Source organism: Calypte anna, chromosome 1 (genome assembly GCF_003957555.1).
Source record: "Calypte anna isolate BGI_N300 chromosome 1, bCalAnn1_v1.p, whole genome shotgun sequence".
NCBI classification, from domain to species: Eukaryota; Metazoa; Chordata; class Aves; order Apodiformes; family Trochilidae; genus Calypte; species Calypte anna.
The window spans coordinates 51,495,758-51,516,938 of NC_044244.1; the positions used below are offsets into that span (position 1 = coordinate 51,495,758).

Below are 21,181 nucleotides of genomic sequence, written 5' to 3' on the forward strand. Positions count from 1 at the left end.
CACATCATGATCCCCCTGTACAAACCCACACAGAACCCAGCCTCACCTCCCTGTCTTTCCTTTCCAAGCAAACAGCTCTGACACAGAACTTGATCCAGTCCTGCTCTTAAGTACACACATATCTCCTCCCTGTAGAACCCTTCCAGCAAAGGAGTGATAACCAAACCCCAATCCTTGTGCATGGAAAAGGTTGAGGTTCTTTCAGCATGTACCCCAGCTTGGTTTACCTATCCAAGACACTTTCTCCTCAATGCACAGCTCTTGCCACTCCCCCACCAGCTTGCTCCCTTGGTTGTCCCTTTCCCTTGCACACAGGTGCCCAGCAGCTCCATCCAGAGGCTCAGTACAGTGCCTCTCAGTATTTCAAAGGGGAGATGTCCCTGGCAGCATCCAAATAAGCCTTTGAAATATGAAACCCTTCCAAACCATATTCAGCATAAGGACAATAAATCATCTCAAGATAAAGGGCTTTTATTTTTTTCTCCTCTTATCAGCACCCTTCAAAGCTGTTCTCATTCTGTTTCCCTTCATCACTGAGCCCTTCTTTTTTGCTCTCCTCCCACCCATATTTCAGCCCATTTTCCCTTCAGCTTCTGTTTGTGGCCTTGGAAATTAAAGTGATGCCTTGTTCGGATTCCTTTGCCTTCCCTCAAGATTTTCCCTATTACATGATATCTTGGGAGAATCCAAATTCTTCTCCAATGCCCTCTCCTCCTGTCTTTACCTCAGCACCACACTCTACTCACACCGGTTGGCCCAGTCAGTCGTTCCCCTCAGTTTACCCTGAGCAAGGCAGGCTGGGGGGATTGACACCAGCTGTGCCAGAATTTCTGGAATGCTAATTGTGATACTGCCTGGTATTTTCCAACTTCCAACAAGTCCGCAGATAGCAAGTGATAAAGACTTGTGACAACTTCTCGCTAGGCTACAAGCAGAGGAGCTGAGGGCAAGAAGATGCCTTCGCCATGTTACAGTGTGAGTCTGGGGCTGAATCCAGAGAGGGGTCCAGATTTTACTTTACCAAGCCCTGTCCTCACAACCACTGTTTGCTTTGGTGTCCCACCAGATAGCCAAAAAGGTGAAAAGTGAAAGGGCTGAATATGATAACTAACCCCCAGTCCTTTAGCCTCTTAGTTATGAACACCAAAAGCAAAACAAATGAGCTTGTTTAATCCTGAAGATGACAAGCAAGTCCATAAACTCGAAGGCTCTGTCAAGCTTGACTCTGACTCCTGGCTAGCAGAAGAACAGGAAAGGTCACAAAAAGCTCATAACTGAGTGATCCATCTCAGTGAGATGAGTGGGGAGACTGAAAATTTTCTGACATGGGGTCAGACAAAGCACCTGAGGGAGGCAGAAGACCATTGATCTGGAGCCCCAGCACAGTCCTGTTGAGCCCTAAGACTGAGCTGTACTTTGATTAAGCATATTCTGGCCTGGTTCAGCCTAAGATTCAATCCTTGTCTCTGCAATATCTAATAAAATCTGATGGTCCTGGAGGTGCTGACCTGCTTGTCCTTTTTGGTTTTTATTATTGTTGATATCAATACTTGTGTAAACACTGAGCACTTCAAGGAGGACACTGAGTGCTGCAATGTGGGTGCTAGCCTGAGAGTTTAGGAGAGCTTTCTGTAGTCCAGGAATCACATAAGTGGCCAAGTAGCTGGAGAGGTGAAAAAAGAGAGAGGTGGACCTCAAGCAGGAAGGCTCAAATGAAACACTGACCCAGGAGGTGAAAGAAGTCCTTCCTTCACATCCCCTCCCTGATCTCTGACAGAGAGTGAAACTCTTTGCAATTTAATGAAGACATAAAATGCTTTTACCAGGTTGTTCTGCAAGGCCACTCTGAGTACCAGTGCTCTTCCTCTTATGAGGGAGCATCTGTGCAGAAGTCCTAACCATCCTGGTAATATACCCAGGTGGTGAAGGCTGCTTCTTGCCAGATGAACAGCAGCAGTTAATGCCCTTCTGAAGGTGTTTGAAGATATCTCTGTGAGGGAAGGAGGAGAAGTCATGGACACAAGCATAGCTCTAACAAAGAGGCTGTGAAGATCTAGCCCCAGAATAGCAAGCTTGAGCCAAGGCTAGGATGTATGTGGAAAAGCAAAAAGTCAGGGCTTGAAGTATGACTGTCAGAGTTATCCTGCCTAGAAACCTAGGCCTTCAAACCATGGAGAAGGAAGGAAGAATAAAGGCTGGGAGGACTGTGCTACATGAGACGTGAAGACAGATCACCATTTCTATAAGACTCGAGGAAAATGAAACCAGGTGATAGCAAGTTCACATTGCTAAGTGTTGCTATGTGCTGCAGAAGATGCATTACAAATGCACAGCAGGTAACACAGAAAGGTTAAATACTTTTTAATGTAAGTCCACCAATGGCAGAAGAAATATCCCCTCTAACATATGGCTGCTTTGTTCTGAGAAGTTCCCTGAATAAGCTGAGGTTTGTGTGCTCTGGTGTTTGATGGAAATAAACCTACATGGCTTCTGCAAATGAGGAGGGAGTGTCTAGAAATGTCAATGACACTTCACAGCAAAATCTCAGGTGGAGTGCTTAATTGAGGGTTTTCAGCATCTGCAAATTCAGAGACAAAGTTTGAATCTCTGGGAATCCACACGAGGTGAGCCAGCAATAAGGTTCCTGCTTTGAAAACAAGAACATGTTGACAGAATTTATGTAGTTTGGAGCAGGGAGTGAAGGGCACTTGTTGGAACTACCCATCAGGCATGCCCACCCCAGTGGTTATACTCTGCACAGTCCTTCTTGGCTCTGGAAGAGACTGAGTCTAAGACAAGGAGTAAATTCTGTGCTGAACTGCTCAACTGTACCAATCTGAGCATCTTGACTATGCTGCTGAAAATGGAAATGCAAGTAGGTAATAAATACTGCATCATGGGAGATCTGAAAAAAACTTATGGGAAATATTAGTTTTCTGAACTTACAAAAAGCAGTGGATGCTCTGTTTGTCTTTGGAAACAGAGCATGGGGGGAATTCCCCTCCCATCCTTTGCAATCATACCTCTGCACTGTCACTCCGTGGAATTCTCCTGTCTTAAAGTAAAAGCAGCATTACTTAAGGTGTATTTCACCTCTGCTGTCATTATTCATGATTCAGCCCACAGGGAGTAGGTCATCTTTCTGTTTTTCTCTCCTTGTCTTTCCCTTGTGGCTGTAAAAGGCCAGAAGGTAGGGAGAATTCAAGGATGCCATAGAGATCCAGGTTTTTCGTGAGTTCTCTGACCCAAATGGACCAGTAGATAATTTTGGCCATTCTCCATATGTACAAGCTGCAAAATAGCTCACAGAAACTGGATTAAAGTTTGTTTGCTCTTGAGTCACTGCATGTCAATTTGAATTTAAACTAGATTCTGTGCCAGGTGAGTATGTTCATGCTACTTGGTGACTGCTTCTAGATATCCTATTTTTAGGATGGCAAGGCCAAATAGAACAAGTAGGAGGTAAAGAGCAGAGTCTTAGCTAGATCCATTCAACAGCCCATCCAAATGTATGTACAAGTTGGAAAAACACACTGAGTTCCTTACTGGTTAAGCCACTTAGAACTAAATTGCACTGTTGTGTACAGATTTTATACTTCCCATAATTCATCCTATGTCTTTCCATTCTACTCTTGAATTTGGTCCCCATGTGGAAAAAGTGCAACAGGTTTCATAAAAACAAAATTATTCCTTGTTAGAAACAGGATATTAGCTCCAAAAATAAATGCATTGATGTGTGGAATGCTTGAGGAATGGAAGAGGCAATGGCATCATATTCCTCACATATCTTTCCAGGCACTGACAACAAATGTCCTTTCAAGCAAAGTAACCTTGAAACTTCAGTTGTATAAATCTATGGGGCTTATAAAGTGCTTATTAAGTTCTCATCATGGACACATTTCTCTCTTTCCATAACCCCCCCAGCCACAATTGATCTTACACAGCCAGTTCATGTTGGATTGCTGACACTTTTGGAGCAGCATCTCATGGTGAGGAAGTAATTCAGCCTGACAGACCCTGAATCTGACAAAATCTGAATCTGAGACCATGAATCTGAGAAATCCAGGTGCTGCCAAAAGCCATAAAGCATGGATCAAGAATGACTCAAAAGCTTAAAACATTTTAAGAGACTAAATAGTACAGCAGATACAGAAATGGTTTTCTGTACTTTTAGGCCTACTGGTTTGGGGAATTTACTCTGAAACAAGGCCTATGGATGGGACAATATCTTACACTATGTATGTCTGTCTCTAGAAATGAATCCTTAGAACTGTTTTTTAGTGAAAGAGAATAACCAGGCTAACAATTATGTGATCCTTCCACTGACTTTTGGATTTGAAAGTCAACTAGCTATGTTTCTGAGATTTCTAGATTAAATCCAGGTGAAGCCATTTGCTTATCTGGTATCTGTGTTGACTGAGCACCTCTTTTTGTAGGCTCTTAGCTAACACTTCTGGGAGTCATCAAGTCTTATACTTACAATTATCAGCAAGATAAAGTAGATAAAATTGTAGAAGGAATGGGCATCCATCACATAGTACATTATCTCCACCCAGCCTTCCAGTGTGATCACCTGCAAAGACAAACAGTAAGAGAAACAAGAAGAAAGTGAGCTTCCAGAGTTCACTCCTCAGTGTGTTCCAAGCAAATAGTGGCAGAGCTGTTGTATCCCAAGGAAGGTGAGAAACAACAATTCATTTCAAGGAGGCCATATTCCATTCCAGAAAAGCAGCATGGTACTGCTTGGTGACACTGGCATACTGTCAAAACCTGTGAGATCACGCTAGCCCACGGCAGGAATATTTAATTAAAATAGTTCATTTCCCTGGATCACAGCAGAAGGGAAACCTGCAGCAGGTTCCTGTGCCCCTTGGACTGGACACTGGGTACAGCCGGTGGAAAAGAAAAAAGGCGTGGAATTTAGCTCCCATCTGCAATGCACACTGGGCATTTAAAAAAACAAAACAAAACCAAAAAAAGACAAAAAATGGGAAAAAAAGAAAAAAAAAGACAAAAAAAGGAAAAGGGAAAAAAAAGAAAAAAGGCTCCTCCGCTATAATGACCTGGATTGATGGGAAAAAAGCTGATACAATTCAGCCCAAAGGATGTAGGTCATTTCAGCAAGGGCCTGGAATATCTCTATGGCTCTGTGTCTCTCCCCATCTTCAGGAAGATGGTTCATGATGTGCACTCTTGTCTCTCTTGCTAGAGTAGTTACCAGGCCCTTTTCTCTCTACAGCTGTATTGCACCCTGCAGAAACCATCGTGGGAGCACAGAAAGGTTGAGCAGGAAAAAATAAAAATGGTTTGATCCTTGTTATGAGGCTAACATGGTCTTACCTGAAATATCACAATCCAGGCATATCCGATGTTGTCAAAGTTGATGGCACCCTTGTGTGGGTTGGCGTTGCCTGTACGGCACACATTGTAGTACTGGTTCCAGTTGACACACATCCCACTGATGTTGAACTCTTGCCTGACTGAGTTGTAGTAATAGTAATCATCCTTGTCCAAACAACATTCATGGCCCCGCTCCTTCAGTGGGGGTATCTCATGACAGCCCATAATTCCATTGTCTCCTGACAGTGAGCAGATAAAGGGCATCTCATCATCATCCTCAGGTTGGTAATAAGGTGGCAGGACAATGTCACCTTGTCTGCAAGGATAAAACCCACAGTCTCATCAGTGACACTGGTGGATCTGGGAGCTCCCATCCTGACATAGGGAATGCTCTAAGTAAGGGATTTACAGATTTATTGCTGCCTCAAAAGAAGGGAATGGAAAACAAAGCTTCTGGAAAACAGGAAATTTCCAGGGTGAGTCCCCATTTTTCAGAGCTTTGCCTGACATCAGATCATCCCAAACCAAATTACACAATCTGATTACACGGAGATTAAGAAGAGCTGGAAGGCAGAGATTTGCATTCTGATCACTCTCTGCATTAGCATCAAAGCTAAATCAGATGCAGTGATATTAAGGAAGTTCACCAGGCTTTACTGTGATGTGCTCATGTATGTAACCATTGATAGACATGTTTTATAACATTTGGCAGTGAACCTTCTGTACTTCTAAAAAAAACCAAACCAGTTCATGCATAATTAAGGTTGTACAGCTAATCCTTAAAATTGGATAACACAAAGTTAAAATTGATTCGGCTTTAACTTTGACTCCTCCTTGACACTTGGCATTACGGGTGCAATGTTTCATGACAAGTTCATGTGCTTTTACCCAAATAATGCAAGCACCTTCCAAATGCATGAATAATTAAAATCATCTATGCTTGCCAAGCTGGAGATGAGCTAACAATCAGGGAAGTGAAAGGTGGATATTTAAAATTCTCCATTAAATTTTACCTGGTGCATTCCTTGCAGTGTTGCAATACACAGCTTTCACGTTGCATGAATGCAAACTTTTTCATTAAGTGTCATCGGAAGAGGGAAGGGGTTGATGAAAAGAAAGTCTCTCATTCTAAACAAAGCTGGACTCAGCCACAAAGATCTGTTGTAATACATACACACCACTGGTGAACTGGGTGCCTGCAGAATTAATTTCTCTAGTAATGGAGAGCAAAAGATTTTCTAGTATCTGTTCACTTTGTAGTCTGTGGCCTCTATTCACTTGGTTACATCAACTCTGCATGGATAAAATTACACTACATTAAAGTAGTACTACCCCTGATTTACATAAAAGACAACCATTCTAAACACTCATTTTCCCTCAAGGAATATATAAACGCAGCAAATAGCTGCTTTAAACAGCTCCTACTCTCCAACCTCACTGCTGTTCTACAGATTGTATTTTCACACTTTTTTTGTTTCCAACTTGAGATGATCTAAAGCTTCAAAACTGTTTAATCAGTTTAAATTGATCTACAGCTTTAGGTTTTTTTATGCAGTCTAAACCGATAGGATATCTGAGATTAGTATATGGTTTTAAGATGGTTTTAAAAGCCTGAGAACTGCTAAAGCCAGAAAGTCAACAGGAGGAGCTGTGCCTTGAAACTGGTTCTCTTCTCCCCAGAAGAGTAATCAAAGAATTCAAGGCAGTCAGGAGCTTTTCTACCCCACAGCCTCTGAGAAGGTGAGGCCCCTGGTTCCCCCCAGAATAAACTTCAGATACCTCTAATCAACTCCTGTGTAGCTCAAGGCTCTCTTTACCCAAACTGTGATCACATTTCTCCATTTTTTATTTTTTTTCCCCCATCTAAGCAGCCATTCTCTGCTTTCAGGTGCTCCCACTTCTGCTGACCCAGCTGTAGCTCCCCTTCCCACAGCACCCCTCAAATGCAATTCTACGCCTCAGTTTTTCCAACAATTTCCCCATGTCCCTTTCAAAGCCTCTGGAGGCAAAGCACTTCTGTCCAAACTGTGACTTCAGCTTTATAGTTCTATCTCAGAGGTGCCAAAGATATCCCTGGAAGGATCAGGTGGCACTCTGGCCTTCTGCAAGACCCCTCTGGTTGCTGCTTTTTGAAGAGGGAGCAAGCTCAGGACAAAGAGAGCATGGCTGTTATTTCAGAGTTTCAACTCTTTCTGGGAACAAGAGAAGCATCTTGAACCCCTGGGCATGGCTGGAGGAGGCAGCTATGCTAACCTGTGCCTTGCCAAATCCAAATGATTCCAGGCATCTGTGGACTGTGAAGAAAGACTAAAACCATCTGCCTTTGCCCTCCCTTCATTTCCACTACAAGACTTGGCCAGCATTCTGCATGCTATCATCCTGCAGCCTTTTCGAGCAAGCAGTACACAGAGAGCCAGGGAGCAGAAGGCAAGAGAGCAGGGAAAGGGAAAGAGAAACATCCCTGGAAGAAAGGGAGGAGACATCATATCCCAGACACTCACATTGTGAAATTCTCCTCCATGAAGCAGCGGTTGCGGAGCAGCCCAGCCCACAGCTGCACCCCGATGATGCCGAAGATGAAGAAGACAAAGAAGCAGAGAAGAAGAACATTCCCCAGCATGGGCAAGGTGTCCAGGAGCAAGTTCACAAGGATGCGCATGCCTGCAGGAGGAGAAAAGAGCCAAAAGGAGCAAGTGTGAGATAGAGAAAAGAGAAAATAGAGAAAGAGAAAAGAAGAAAAAGAAGGGAAGGAAAATTTAGGAGACGCATAAATCCCTCCCCCCCCCAAAAAAGCCACAAGAAGGTAAAAGCACTCTGTCAGAATGCTGCCTAATTACTGCCTAAACCTGCCTAGATTTACAATTGTTCCCCTTCCTTGTCATAATATCTATTGACAAGCAGCCAGCAGAGATGCTGTGATTCTGTTGTGTCTTAACCCAAGGCCTCCAGTCTGCAGCAACAAGAAGAAAAGAGAACATGACTTTTGGTACTATCAGCTACCTGATTGATATTTCTCCCTTCCCCTTCCCTCCAGAAGGGCAGCAGAGTGAAAACTCTGTACCAATGGTTCATGGGGCTCAAAGGCCCCATCCTCAAATGAGTCAGGATGAAAGTCATCCTAGTTCAACAACTGCATGCTGCAAATTGTGAATTGCATTGACAGACCAAGACCAGCCCACCTAATGGGATTAACCTCTCCAGCACTCACAACCTAGGATAAATTGGGGTTTTTTTCAGTGACAGTATTAATAAGGAGACAGTTGCAGAGATCACACTCTCCTCTCTTGGCTAGTCCTCAGACTCAGCAAAGCTGGAGAGCACAAATACCGGGCATAGCCCAAAATGCTGTTGGCACAGCACATCTGGACAGTGCAACTGCTTCCCAAAACCTTTTTTAATTACTTCTACTTTTCTAATGAACTTTTTCTGTGGGTTTATTTCTCCCTCAGCTCTTCGGCTCACACAGCCATAAGTAAGGGTAAGGATAGGCTCATTTCTCTGTGGATCTAATGACTTTTCCTCTGCTCTCTAGGGAAGGCAGAAGTCTAGAAATCCTTCTGAGCATCACCACACTGCCTTTACCCCCATTGCACATCTCATACAGTCATCTCTCCTCGACTCCACGGAGGTCCTTCCCCTGGAGGCCCAGGGAGTTCCTTCACTGAAGATGTTCCATGTAGGCCAGCAAATAATTAGCTAATTAGGTATTTATAACCAGTTCATTACTTCAGATGGCAGCAGTAGGGAAAAGAGGAAGGGAAGATAAGATTAGGATTCTCCAACAGCCCTTTGAGGCACAAGCTAATCCCTCTTGTGTGCCCAGCATCAAGTAATTAGCCACACGATGCTGTGCATTACTGTCTATCTTTATTCCCTGAGCTGCTCATGCCATGGAGAGGAAAGCAGTGCCCGAAGAGGCATGCAGGCACGGATGCACACACACTGAAGAGAGAAGGAAAAGGGTACCTGGTGTTGGACATGGGGGTTTAGCTCTGGAGGGAATGTTCTGCTGATAGATGAGGGTGGGAGAAAGAAAGGAGCAGTATTCATGGGTGTATGATATGTAAGAACGAAAAGATGTTTAATGAAGGCTACATGGGACCATGAAGGACAAGGAATGATGGTATTAGCTCCAAGGCCAGGCTGTGGAGCAGCAGCAGCTAAGCCTTTCTTGTCTGGCCATCCAGCTCCATCAATAGTCCCCAGTTAAGGCAGTTTCAAGACAGCACATCTGTAACTCAGCAGTGCAGGCAAGTAGCTCCAGCTGCTCTCTGGGGATCATGGACATGCTGTGAGTCACTGATAGCTTTCTGATCCCTCACTGCACAAAGCCCAATAGCACAGACACAGTGACCTGCTGCCTGTCACTGTGACCTGCCAGGCTCTGGAGCAATGCTTTAAGGCCACACAGTCTCTCTACAGTGTAGTGTGTTCCCAGCATTAAAGCAGCTTCACAGTAGAAGCTCAGCAGTTCTCACAAACTGCCCTGGTCAGTACAACAGGGAAGACCAAGGCATACAGGAACCTGTGCCAGCAGCTCTACCAGAGGGGGTGATGTTTTTCAGATCAATTGATGCTGGCTCCATCTCAGAGCAGAGCTAATGGGAAGAATGAGACTGCCCTTACACTGAAACACAGAACAGATATTCCCACCAGAATTTTACAGACAACACACTTTTTGTGTCAGAATTTGCAAACCTTGGAAGCAGTCTGCCTGCCCAGCAGTTCTCCATCTTGACTCCCACAGGAGCTACTGATGATATGGAATTGTGCTATCCATACCTGCAGGTTCATAGCCACAACCCTCATGACAGGCCCTCTGAGGTACCTGGGACCACAACTCAGGAAGCACCAGGTGCCTCTATGCCAGACAGGTAGCCCTGGTGCTTGAAATCTATTTCAGATCAGAAAGAATTTTTGCACTGGTGGGTTCCATTCCTAAGTCCAAATGAAACTCAATTTTCATTTTTAAAAAAATCACTCAGTTGAGCAGTTATCCTTCTCTGCCCATTGATGCTGACTGTGATATGTACACTGGCTTTTCCAAAAGCAGGAATGCTGAAGCTACACACACCCAAACATCAATTGCAATTCTCCTATGGGCTAACCATCTCTAAGACAAATCCATGACCTAACTTTATGCAAAGCCACTTTTGCTTCCTGCCCTAAACTGCAAAGCAATTGTGCTAGGAGCATATTTTTCACCCAGGGCATCAGTTTTCTATCAAATGGGCCCACTCTGCTGAGTTCAGGCAGTTAGTGGAGTTACTTCAACTACTATTCCCACATACATGAAAGGTACAGTGTAAATACAAGCTCAATACCTTTGTTCTCTCCACTGTTAGCCTCCTCCCTACTGCCTGCAGTGTCCATGCTGGAGTCCCTGAGCCTCATCCTCTGCTGTGGTATTTTAGCAGTGCCCCTCCTGCACCTCTGCCAGCACCTATGGGCACTTTGGGGGAAGCCCTTGCAGCCTCCTCCGTCCCCTCCTGAGCTGGCAGCCTTGCATGGATCTGCCCACATCCAGGGCTTCACAGTCTCCTGGACCCAGGAAAGGATGGAATGGTCCAGTAACCATGGTAGGGCATCTGCTATGGGTCACCAAGGAAGGACCCTCACTGCCAGGTATTTTAATGCTTTGATAGCAGGACGGTATGAGTCCCACTGAGGCAGGACCCACAGAGCAGTGTGTTTGCATGGCCTGACTGGAAGCAGGTTGCAAATGGTGACTGGATCCTCAAGCACTCATGAAATACTGGGGAAAGAGGGAGAAAAGCTGAAAAGCCTAAGCATAGAGGATGACCATTTACTGCAGATCCGGATGATTGAGACAACAAAGTTCCAAAAACAGTTGCAGGGCAATGGAAATGTGCAGAAGGCATATTTGTCAGGGCAGCTTTGGGAGAATCCTACCCTGGAGAACTGGGACACCTCTCTTTTCCAAGGGATCTTATCTGGACAAGCCCCCTTCCACAGCAACATAGGTGCACCTTGCATGACAAGTTCTGGAAGGTGCTAGAAAGCCAGTTCTTTGACAAAACCCTGCTTGGTGCCTCCTTCCTACCTTCTGCCTTCTCTGCCCCTTCACTTCTCTCTCACTGTGCCTACATCTCCTCCCTGCCTCTGCACTTCTCCACAGCATCTGTGTACACATCTCCTGGCCTTCCTCTCCACTGCTGCCTTTCCCCACATCCTTGATTTTCCTTTACCATCAGCAGAGCAGAAACCGTGCTGGCTCACAGCAAGGAGGGAATATGAAAGGAACAATAACCTTTTCTGAAGCAGCAGTTGAAAAAAGGAGACAGTCCCCGAGAAGAAAAAGGAAGAGGGGCCAGGGAGTCTTGAGAAAGAACAGGGATGGAGAGCTCTGATGAAGCAACATTCAGCGACCAAACTGGCTCCCAGGGCATCAAATATGAAAAGGTTTTGCTCTTCACGAGGAAGAAAAGCTAGAAACATGAAATATTCATGAGTGCCAGGTGTGGGCTCTGAAAGGCCTTTTCTCCTCCCTGTTCACCTTAATGAGGAGACCAGGGAAAAGTAGGAAAAAGAAGAACATCAGCTGTGGGCATCCAAGGAAGGATCCTCACAAAACGACACTCAGGCAATGCTTCCCTGCTGCTCACCCATGCGCCTGGGCAAGGGTGGGGTAGTGGGCTTGATGGGACTTTGCTGGCAGGACTACTCCTGGTAGGAGCATCCTGCGGGAGTAAAGCCACAAGCTCAACAGGGAGGCAGTCACTGTTCCAACACAGCAGGGGAGCCTGGAGGGTAAAGTGTGTTGCAGAGATGCGAAGTGGTGGGAGAGTGAGAGTAATGATGGGGAGCGAGCTGTCAGAGGGAGGCACAGGGCTGAGCAAAGGCAGAAGACAAAGAAAAGTCACTGAACTCCCTCCTGGGTTCAGACAGAGCAAATACCCTGCCTTGCCCTGGTGGAATCCAGAGGCCCTTCCTGACAAACTCTGCGGATGCTACAGTGACCGTAGCTCCCTCCAGACACTTGCCATCAACCCTGATTAGCCTGGCCTGTCACAGCCCAGCATGTACCAGCCCTGGGGAAAGCATGGCTGCAGCACTGAGCAGCTGGGGCAGGGCTGGGAGGGGATGAACTCTAGACAGGTGGAACCAGCTGCCCGGTGCAGGTGTGCCCAGCTGCTTACCGCCACCTGCTCCTGCCTGGCATCACTCCATCACTTTGCCCTCTTTTCCCTGCTTTTTTCAAAGAATAAAGACCAAGACATGAGCTGATTCACTACCTAGCACTAATCGCCCTGTGATCTGAATAGGGGATTGGCCCAGGAGAGGGTGAGAAAGACTTCTTTCTGGTTTCTTATACCTCACCCACCTTTGAGGATTTTTGAGTCCTTCCCACCTCTACAGCAAGGGACAAAGCTGATGCATGCAGAGTCAAAAGGAGATAGCGGTTTGAGGTAATAATTCCCTTGCTTGGAGAAAAACAGATGGAAAAGAACACAATTCTTCAGCACCCAGCTTATCTGCATCATGAGCCAAGCCACCAATTGTAATTTTAAATGGAGTAAAAGCAAACCTCTTCCCCATCAGCACTTGTGACTGCAGCTGGCATGACATTTTGCAGAGCACAGGGACTGAAGCATCATTCTGTCTCTCAGCCAGGCCACTTGTCCAAGCATGACTTTTTTCCTTCCTCCCCTGCCCCAGGACACATGGCAGTCCACCCAGCAAGCTTGGGGTTGGCAGGATTTTTCTTGCGCATGCTCCTTTTACAGGAATTTTTAGAACTGAGGAACCATTCCAGCAGACAGATTGTATTTCTACAGAAAGCACACACAGAGATGCACCTTTTTTTTTTTTTTTTTTTTCAGCCAGTGTCTGTAGTTAAAATAATCTTAGTTTATGTGCACTGTGCAAGGTGGTGCTCCAACTTGTGGCCTTCCTTACTGGTCTCTTGCTGATCCCAGGCTTAGCTGTCACTCCACACATGGCATTCATTCATATCAGCTAAAATCTGGGGCCACACTGCTGCAAAGAAACCGATCAGCTGTGTGCACAACAGTAGAGGCACCGCTAAGTTCATTGTTATTTGAACCCACAGTTTCCCTCACCACTCAGATTCCTCTTTTCCCCTTTGCTGAATTCCTCCAAGCCGAGGCCTCTCCAGCCAGCACACATGTAAGCAAGAGGAGCTCAACTGAGCAGCCCTGCGTGCAGTTCCAGATGCCTTCTCCTTGAGACGCAAAGGCAGCCTCGTTCACGGTGCAAATCATCACCCCCTGCTTTGTGCCAATGTGAGAGAGCACATCCAGATGGCTGGCGTGACCCAGATTAAATGCACCCTATGGAAAAACAGGTCCACTTGACAGCAGGAGGTAGTAAGAGGTCTTAAGCAAGCTCCACTGCTGAGGAAAAGCTGCCCCAGACACAAATGTGAAACACTGACCTCATTCAGAGGCAAGCAAAGTCTTCCCAGTGATCTGTTAAGTTCCCGGTGAGTTTGTAGGTTATGTTTAGGGTTGAGGGATTTTGCACTTGCAGGTTGTCAACATGAGCCATAGTTTAGGAGCACCACTAACTTCCTCCAACACCCCATCTTTGCCTTGCTGACAAGCAGAGCTTTCTACCATCTCTGACTGGCTCAGGGACACCTCATCCCACTCAGCCTGTTGATGACCTAAACTCCAATTATACAATTTTTTTTCACTCCTCAGCTTGACCACACAAAATATCAAAGCATGACATTTCCAGCATTTATAGATCTTCAGCCTGTACAAAAAAGCTGTTGTTAATTTTCTCAGAATCATGAGATCTGATCTGATCTCTGTGCAATACTGAATCAAGTCAAGCATTAATTGTCCTCAGTCCTCACCTTTATAAAGTACCCCCTTAGCTTAAGCCTCACGTAGCCAAAAAAGAGACTAAGGCTCTTGGAAAAAGCTGTTGGTCAGAGCTTCACCCCACTGGAACAACAGAGCTTTCCAGAGGAGGTTTAAAGTGTACTGATGTAAGAGAAAGAACTCTCTCAAGCTTGCTCTGAGGCTGTAGAAACAATTCCCTTGGGAGCCAGGGACCAGAACAGACCACATTGTTTTTCACTCCAAGAGCAAGATGCTTAGATGGATCATGTCAGGGCAACACAAGCATCAAAAAGAAAAGGAGGAGGAAAAAGAATACACCACTTACACACACACATACTCAGCTAACACAACCACCAAAAAGAGAGTGCAAATGAAACCCAAGACATGATGCTTTCTTTGAGGGGAAGATGAGGAAATGAACACGTGCTGCACATGATGCTCAGTACACCACCAAAGAGTTGCAAGTGACAGAGCTGTGGCTGAATCTCGATATTCTGAATCCCTAAGAGCTTTCCTTCCTATTTGTCCATCAAATGGCAGATGCACATCAAGGTAAAATAGGCCCCTCCTAGAGAAACTTACCATACAGAACTGTCAGCAAACTTGAAAATTACAATTCCCTTTAGCATGGTATATAGCAACAAGCTCCATGGAGGCCTGGACTGGCTCACACTGTAAGTAGTTATTGCTGCATTGCTTTGCTGGAGATGTGGAGTAAACCTGTCACGGTTTAACACTGGCCCGGCAATTAAACCGAATAACAGACGCTCTCTATTAATCTGTCTCTCTCCTTGATAGAGAAAGGAGAGAGAATAAGGGAGAGAGACTTATGGGTTGGAAACTAAACTACACAACTTTAATGAAACAGTAGTGATAAATAGGTAAAATTACTAAATATATACAAATATACAGGAAAATGGAAACCACATTCCTCCCCCCTCTCCCCCAATAACTCTCACGTCACCACCGAGGCTGTAGGGCAGCCCTGGGAAAGTCCAGGCTGGACTCCTGGAGTCGGCAGCAGTCGGGAACTGGAGGCAGGAACACACAGATATGGGCTGGCACGGATCAGGAGCACAGGCAGACGAATGGACAGGATCCTTCCAGGATGCCGGGTGAAGGAAGGGAAGCAGGAAAAGATCTGGCTCGGCCCACGTGATGCCTCAAATTTATACTGAGTGTGACGTATATGGGATGGAATACTCTGTTTGGTCAATTCTGGCATCTATCTTGTCCGTTCCTCCCTAAAGGAGGGTTCAGGTGGGGCCTCTGTGTCCTTGGCTCTGCATACCAGTCTCTAGCAGTAACTATAAACATCAAGTGTTATCAGTCCTAAAAGCACACACACTGTATGAGAAACTTGCTGTTAATTTCAGCAAATGCAACTACTTACAAGGGACTTAGCTAAAAGCAAAAGTACAGAAACAGAAAAACCACCTTTATCCTGGCCCAAACCAGGACAAAACCCTACAGAGAAACAGGCCAACTTTCTGCCACAGGGTAATGAAGATCTGCTCATAAGGGATTCTTTTTTTAAAGAGAATATCAAGATGTTGAAAGAAAATAAAAACAAAAACCAAACATTAGAGAATAATACGAGAGATATAAATGAAGGTCAAGGAAAAGGGAGGACAGGAGTACCTGTCATATGAGGAGAGGCTGAGAAGACTGGGTTTGTTCAGCCTTGAGAAGAGAGGACTTAGTAGAGGGAACTTGCTATTTACAAGGAGTGACATGTACAAGACAAGGGGCAATGGGCACACGTTGCTCCTAGGGAGATCCCGTTTAAACACAAGAGGACAATTTTTCACTCTGAGGACAGTCAGACATAGGAGTGGTCTCCCAGGGGAAGTGATGGATTCCTCCACCTTGGAAAGTTTTATTCTCAGCTCGATGGGTTGCTGGGACATATCATGTAAACAACTATATTAGAAGGGTTGGACCATATAATCCTTGAGGTCCCTTCCAACCTGACATTCTATGATTTGATGAAAATTATCTTCTCATAAATAAAAATCATCTTCTCATAATTAACACCAAAAATGAACTATGGCTTGAAGGCTCAGACTATAGTTACTCTTTCCAAGTCTTTCACAGAAGACAGGTGGTCTAAACAGCAGCTCCAAGTCCTCCTATTTTGCAGATTTCTCCAAAACACACAAGAACCAGTACAAAAAATAGTTCCTCCCTGCTGAGCTGGAGCCTCATTAGCCCTACAGAGGGACCAGAAGCCAGAGCTATGACAGCTGGAGATGCCAAGTACTTTGAAGAAACAAGCTTAGCAGTAAGACCTCCTAATTGTAGACATGACCCCAGGGTTACAATGGCCTCAAGAATGAGGGCAAAATCCAGAGCACTTACCTTGAAACTTAAATGCAGACTACTCCTGAAAAAAGGGGAGCCCTGGCCCAAGTTTTGCTGAGATCCCAAAAGAAGGAGACACCTCAGCTTTGCATCAGGCTGCACCTTTATTAGGGATGCTGTAAACCCAGCTAAGGTCCATGACAGAAAGTTTTTCACCACAGGCACTCACTTTCAATATGTGCCACTATAGCACAGTTGGTAGCCACATAATCTATGACATGAACAGAAATGGGAACAGGTCAAGGTCTCAGTCACAAGCCCCCTTTTTCACTCTCTTGTCCTATTAACCCCTTATAAGCTTTAGGCTGTTTAAGTAACTTTGCCTTGGAGAGTGATGCCAGGTGTCAGATGATTTCTTAGAGAGGTGTCTCTCTGGGGGATTGCTGTCATTTTGTTCTTTTTTCTAATACTGAACATCTAATAAGCAACACCTACTACCACCTGTTACTGTTGTTCATTCACTGATCATCATTTTTTCCCCATTTATCACTGCAAGGATGACTGCATTCACTTTCAGTGAGAACTCTATTAAAAACATACAGCACCAGCTTTACTTTCAGAATCGCAGGAGTTGCCCAGTGCTGGGGACAAAAGGTAAATCCAGTGCTGTGGCTGTGAGCCACTTGACTCTATTCCATAAATACCCCTAGGTTCTTTACATGTTTCTAGTGCTGCGTAAGTAGGACAGAATAATGAAAAATATTATGTAAAACTGTGTTAATGCAACTTCTCGTTAAGATTTAAGGGAGCTAATTTCCTCTTGCTGTCACTAACATGAATCATGTTTCTTTCTACTGCAGGCAGTGATGTGACATTAGGTGAAATGTGTGTGAAGAGGAGAATCGGGCCTGAAATACATAAAAAATGAGAAATTTAAGGTTGTGGTTGTAAATTGCCTTGCCCACACACACACAAAGTGTAATTTGCATTAGTGTAATATGACATTATATTTCACCCCATAATACACTGTCATTATTGCTCACATTACCATGGTATCCATGGCTTGATAGGTCCCATGGGACAGATTCTGCAAAACAGCTCAGCTCCCATTTAGGCAGCAAAATATGTGGCTGGGGTTTCCAGTTTGCTGTGTTATACTGGAAGCTGGGATTATTTGAACAAACAGCAGAATTGCCACAATGGGAGCTCTGAGGTGCTGAGGATTTTTAAAATTCTGGCTATGCAGGTTCCCCTAGAGGAGAAGGGAGAAACACAGATTCCAGTGAATGTTTCTATATGATTGGTTTTTTAAACTGTTTGGTTTTGTTTTGTTTTGTTTTCCAGGCTTGCCTTACTTCCAATAATACAAACTCTGAAGTGTGGTTGCCAACTCTTGTGATTTTTATCTTGGGATGCGTGGCACAAACCTTAAGGCATGAAATCTTGCTATGACTTGACAATCTCCCATCACGGTGAAAAATTGAAGTTGCTTCTATTCCACACTATCATAGGGGCAGGGGAGAGGGGAAGAGGACTACAAGATATGAGTCACAGGTCTAAAGGTCTGAAAAGCAGGGTAAAAGCAAAAATAACCAGTGATATTTTTTCCTTTTCCTTTTTCAAATCTCGTGGATTTAAGCCCATCTGACAACCTACAAGCATACAATTTGTAACTTCTGAATACTTCTTTATAACAACAGTGAAACTGAGCAGACAGGTTCAGAAAGGCAAAGATTACTTTCTCCCATGATCTGTGACCACAAAAAAGGGGGAACTCAGCAATACTGACAGTACAGTAAAGTACAAAACAAAGCATTACTGTGTCTACATTTCCTGCACTTCAGTGTCTCCCAGCTCCCTGCCATGATACTACACTGACACGGGGATATAATTTTGGTTTTGTCTTTAGGTTTTTTCTCAAATTTACTTTGATTACCCATTTAAGCACGTGACAAGTGTTGCACACTGAGGAACACACACGAAAAACAGCACTGACATCAGACAACAAATAAATACAATTGGAGCCTGTCTTCAGAGATGGAAGACTTCTTCCAGCACTTTGAGATGTTTGTCTGTTACAGCTCGCTCAGTTTGTTAAAAAGCCCCAGAGCAGCACTGATTTGCAAACCCAGCCAGAGTATTTATCTGAGAGTCAATAGATTTTTGTTATACTAGTCCTTGCCCTTGTTTCAGTTCCGTTCTCTCCCTCTCACCACCTCCACTTTCTCTGTATCATCCTACACATAGAGGTAGATCAGCCCCACAAAGCCTGCCACTTGCTTGCTGTGCATTTCTCCTTCAAACCCTGTTCCTCTTCTGCTCTTCTCTCTATTGATTCTCACTCTGCCCTGCTCTCCCTCACCCTGGTTCCGTGTCCTGCACACACCTGAGTTAGGGCTCAGCTGACAGGATAAAGAGATGAACATACAGTAAAGAGCAGCTCTGAATTATACTTGCATCTCAGATCTGCCTCCCTCTGTGAGGAAAGACATTCTTTAATGACATGCTCCATCCTTTTATGCCTCCTCCAGGCATAAATCAAACTTCTCTCCACCTGGCTAGGAGATTGGGTTGGGAAGGGAGAATACAGACCAAACTCAATGTGGTCGAGTCCATTTCCTGTTGTCATTTTTCCATCCTTTCACTGCCCACCTGCCCGCAGCAGAGAATTACTTTCTGAATGCATATGTAGCCTGACCAGGGAACAAACAGGGCTTTTGACCTCTTTCTTGACTTTTGTATATGCATCCTGCAAGAGAACATCATCCTTACCCCTGTACAAATGTGCTCAGGACTGTGGATAAATATGTGCTTGCATGTAAGTATGTTTTGTGTCATTGAGATGTGATAATAAATATTTACAGAGCAGCTTATATGAAGAACTGTGGATGGGGTAAGTTTAAATATTTGGAAAATACTACAGTATCTAAGTTTCAGTTATCACTTCACAAATAAAGCTGTGACAGGAAAACACTTCTGAAAGAGTCAAATGGAAGAAAACATTTTTGAAAGGGTCTCAGCCCTGGAAGAGAACAAGCAAGTGACAGTCCTCTTTCACAAGGACTTAGGTATCTGAAGCAAAGACCCTGGGAGAAGGAAAGGTCTTACAAGAGGAATCTCATAATCCACTTGCACTTCCAGCTGCTAAGGCAGGACTGTGCCTGTCAGATGTGCTTGCTTTTTGCCTGATCTAGCTGTAAATGAGACTGTTTTAAAGTATAATATATCTCAGTCAGAAGCTAATTTCACACACGCTCATCAGTGAAATTAGTTCTTCAAAAACACATTTAGAGAAGTAAATGTCATCACTTTTCCCCTGTGCCAAGCGTGGGGTTTATAGCCAGACCACTCCATCTGAGGCACTGTTACTGCACCAAACACAGGTTGTTGAGCCTGGAATACAGATTTAAGGCAGGCATATAAATACACAACATCTGCTTTTCCCAGTCCAGGATTCAGCTGCTTAAGACAGGTTTTGTGTTGGTTCCTTGGTCCAGTTAGCTGAATGCGGGGCTAAGAGTTGGGAGATGCCAGTTGTGACACTCACTGGGTCTCGCTTACCTTGTCTAAAACATGAGAAAAATTAAACTAGCAAGCCTTGGTTTATATCTTTGAGATCTGTAGAAGAAAAGTAGAAAACTCCTGTCTATTTGGACCCATGGTACTATCATAAGAGTAATTAATAAAGAAAAGTAGAGCCAGACCAAAATTTTCCTACACTGTGCTTTTAACAGCAAAAAATCACTATTTCATTGAAATGGAAACATTTCAGTATTGCGATAGTTATTGAAACATCAGTTTAGCAAAAAGAAAAGGAGAACAAGAGAAGAGGAAAGCATTTTTATAAAATCAAAATGTTATATTGCAACATTTCTAGAATTATATGGTTGAGGTCTTTTTGTTCTTAAACCTCTTTGTCAAAAGAAAGCATAGGAAACAAATCAAAAAGTCAAACCAACCACTTAATATTTAAGCAAAATAAAACCATAGTAAAGTGGATGGGAAATACTTATTCCTGTTCTGAGAAAATAAACACATTTAGAAAGAGCAGAACTTCCCACAAATCTGAAATTCTATTTCCTACACAGCTAGTAATACGGATATAACATTGTATTTCTAATGCCTATACAACCACATAAGTATTACTGCACTTATGTGCCAAGTATTAGCACATGCATATACTCTCTCTACTCAATAAAGTTGCTATGCAACACTCTGCAACAGACTCCTTCACTTCCGTACAGTGTGCTCAGCTGAAGTAATCTGCTTCCTAATGCTGAATCAGTTACTAAATTTTAAGTTGAATCTGGAAGACGTCAAACACAATGCAAGAACTCTTCTTTACATAAGACCCATGTGATAAGAAAGAGTAACCTGAAGGAACATTTTCTGCTCCAATGCAAAAAAAAAGTAAAAAAACCCCAAAAAAACCAACCCAAAACTTAACAACAGAAGTGAAATTCAAATGATCAGCAATATCTACAGACTCCCTGCTCAAAAGAGGCCACAAATAAAACAAAACCAGCCTGCCCCTAAATGTTGTGCCTTACCATGAGAAGGGATGAAAAGAAGCATCAGAGACAGCATCGTTTCACATGGCAACTTGCCACAGGATCTCAAAAGGATGATAACAGCAAATGGCTGTGGGATTTCACCCTGCGACCAGGACAAGGACATGCCCAAAGCAGAAATCAGCTACCTCT

The 21,181-nt window shown here is 44.2% G+C and overlaps 1 protein-coding gene across 1 annotated transcript in view; it reads right to left on the reverse strand.

Annotated features, from left to right (window-relative positions):
- CACNA1I (calcium voltage-gated channel subunit alpha1 I) overlaps window positions 1-21,181 on the reverse strand; it is a 158,713-nt gene that overhangs the window by 44,279 nt on the left and 93,253 nt on the right. The window contains exons 5-7 of the mRNA XM_030447826.1: window positions 7,842-8,001; window positions 5,341-5,656; window positions 4,481-4,573 (exon numbers count right to left, since the gene is read on the reverse strand). Coding sequence (XP_030303686.1) covers window positions 4,481-4,573; window positions 5,341-5,656; window positions 7,842-8,001 — 569 coding nt within the window. The remainder of the gene's footprint in view (window positions 1-4,480; window positions 4,574-5,340; window positions 5,657-7,841; window positions 8,002-21,181) is intronic.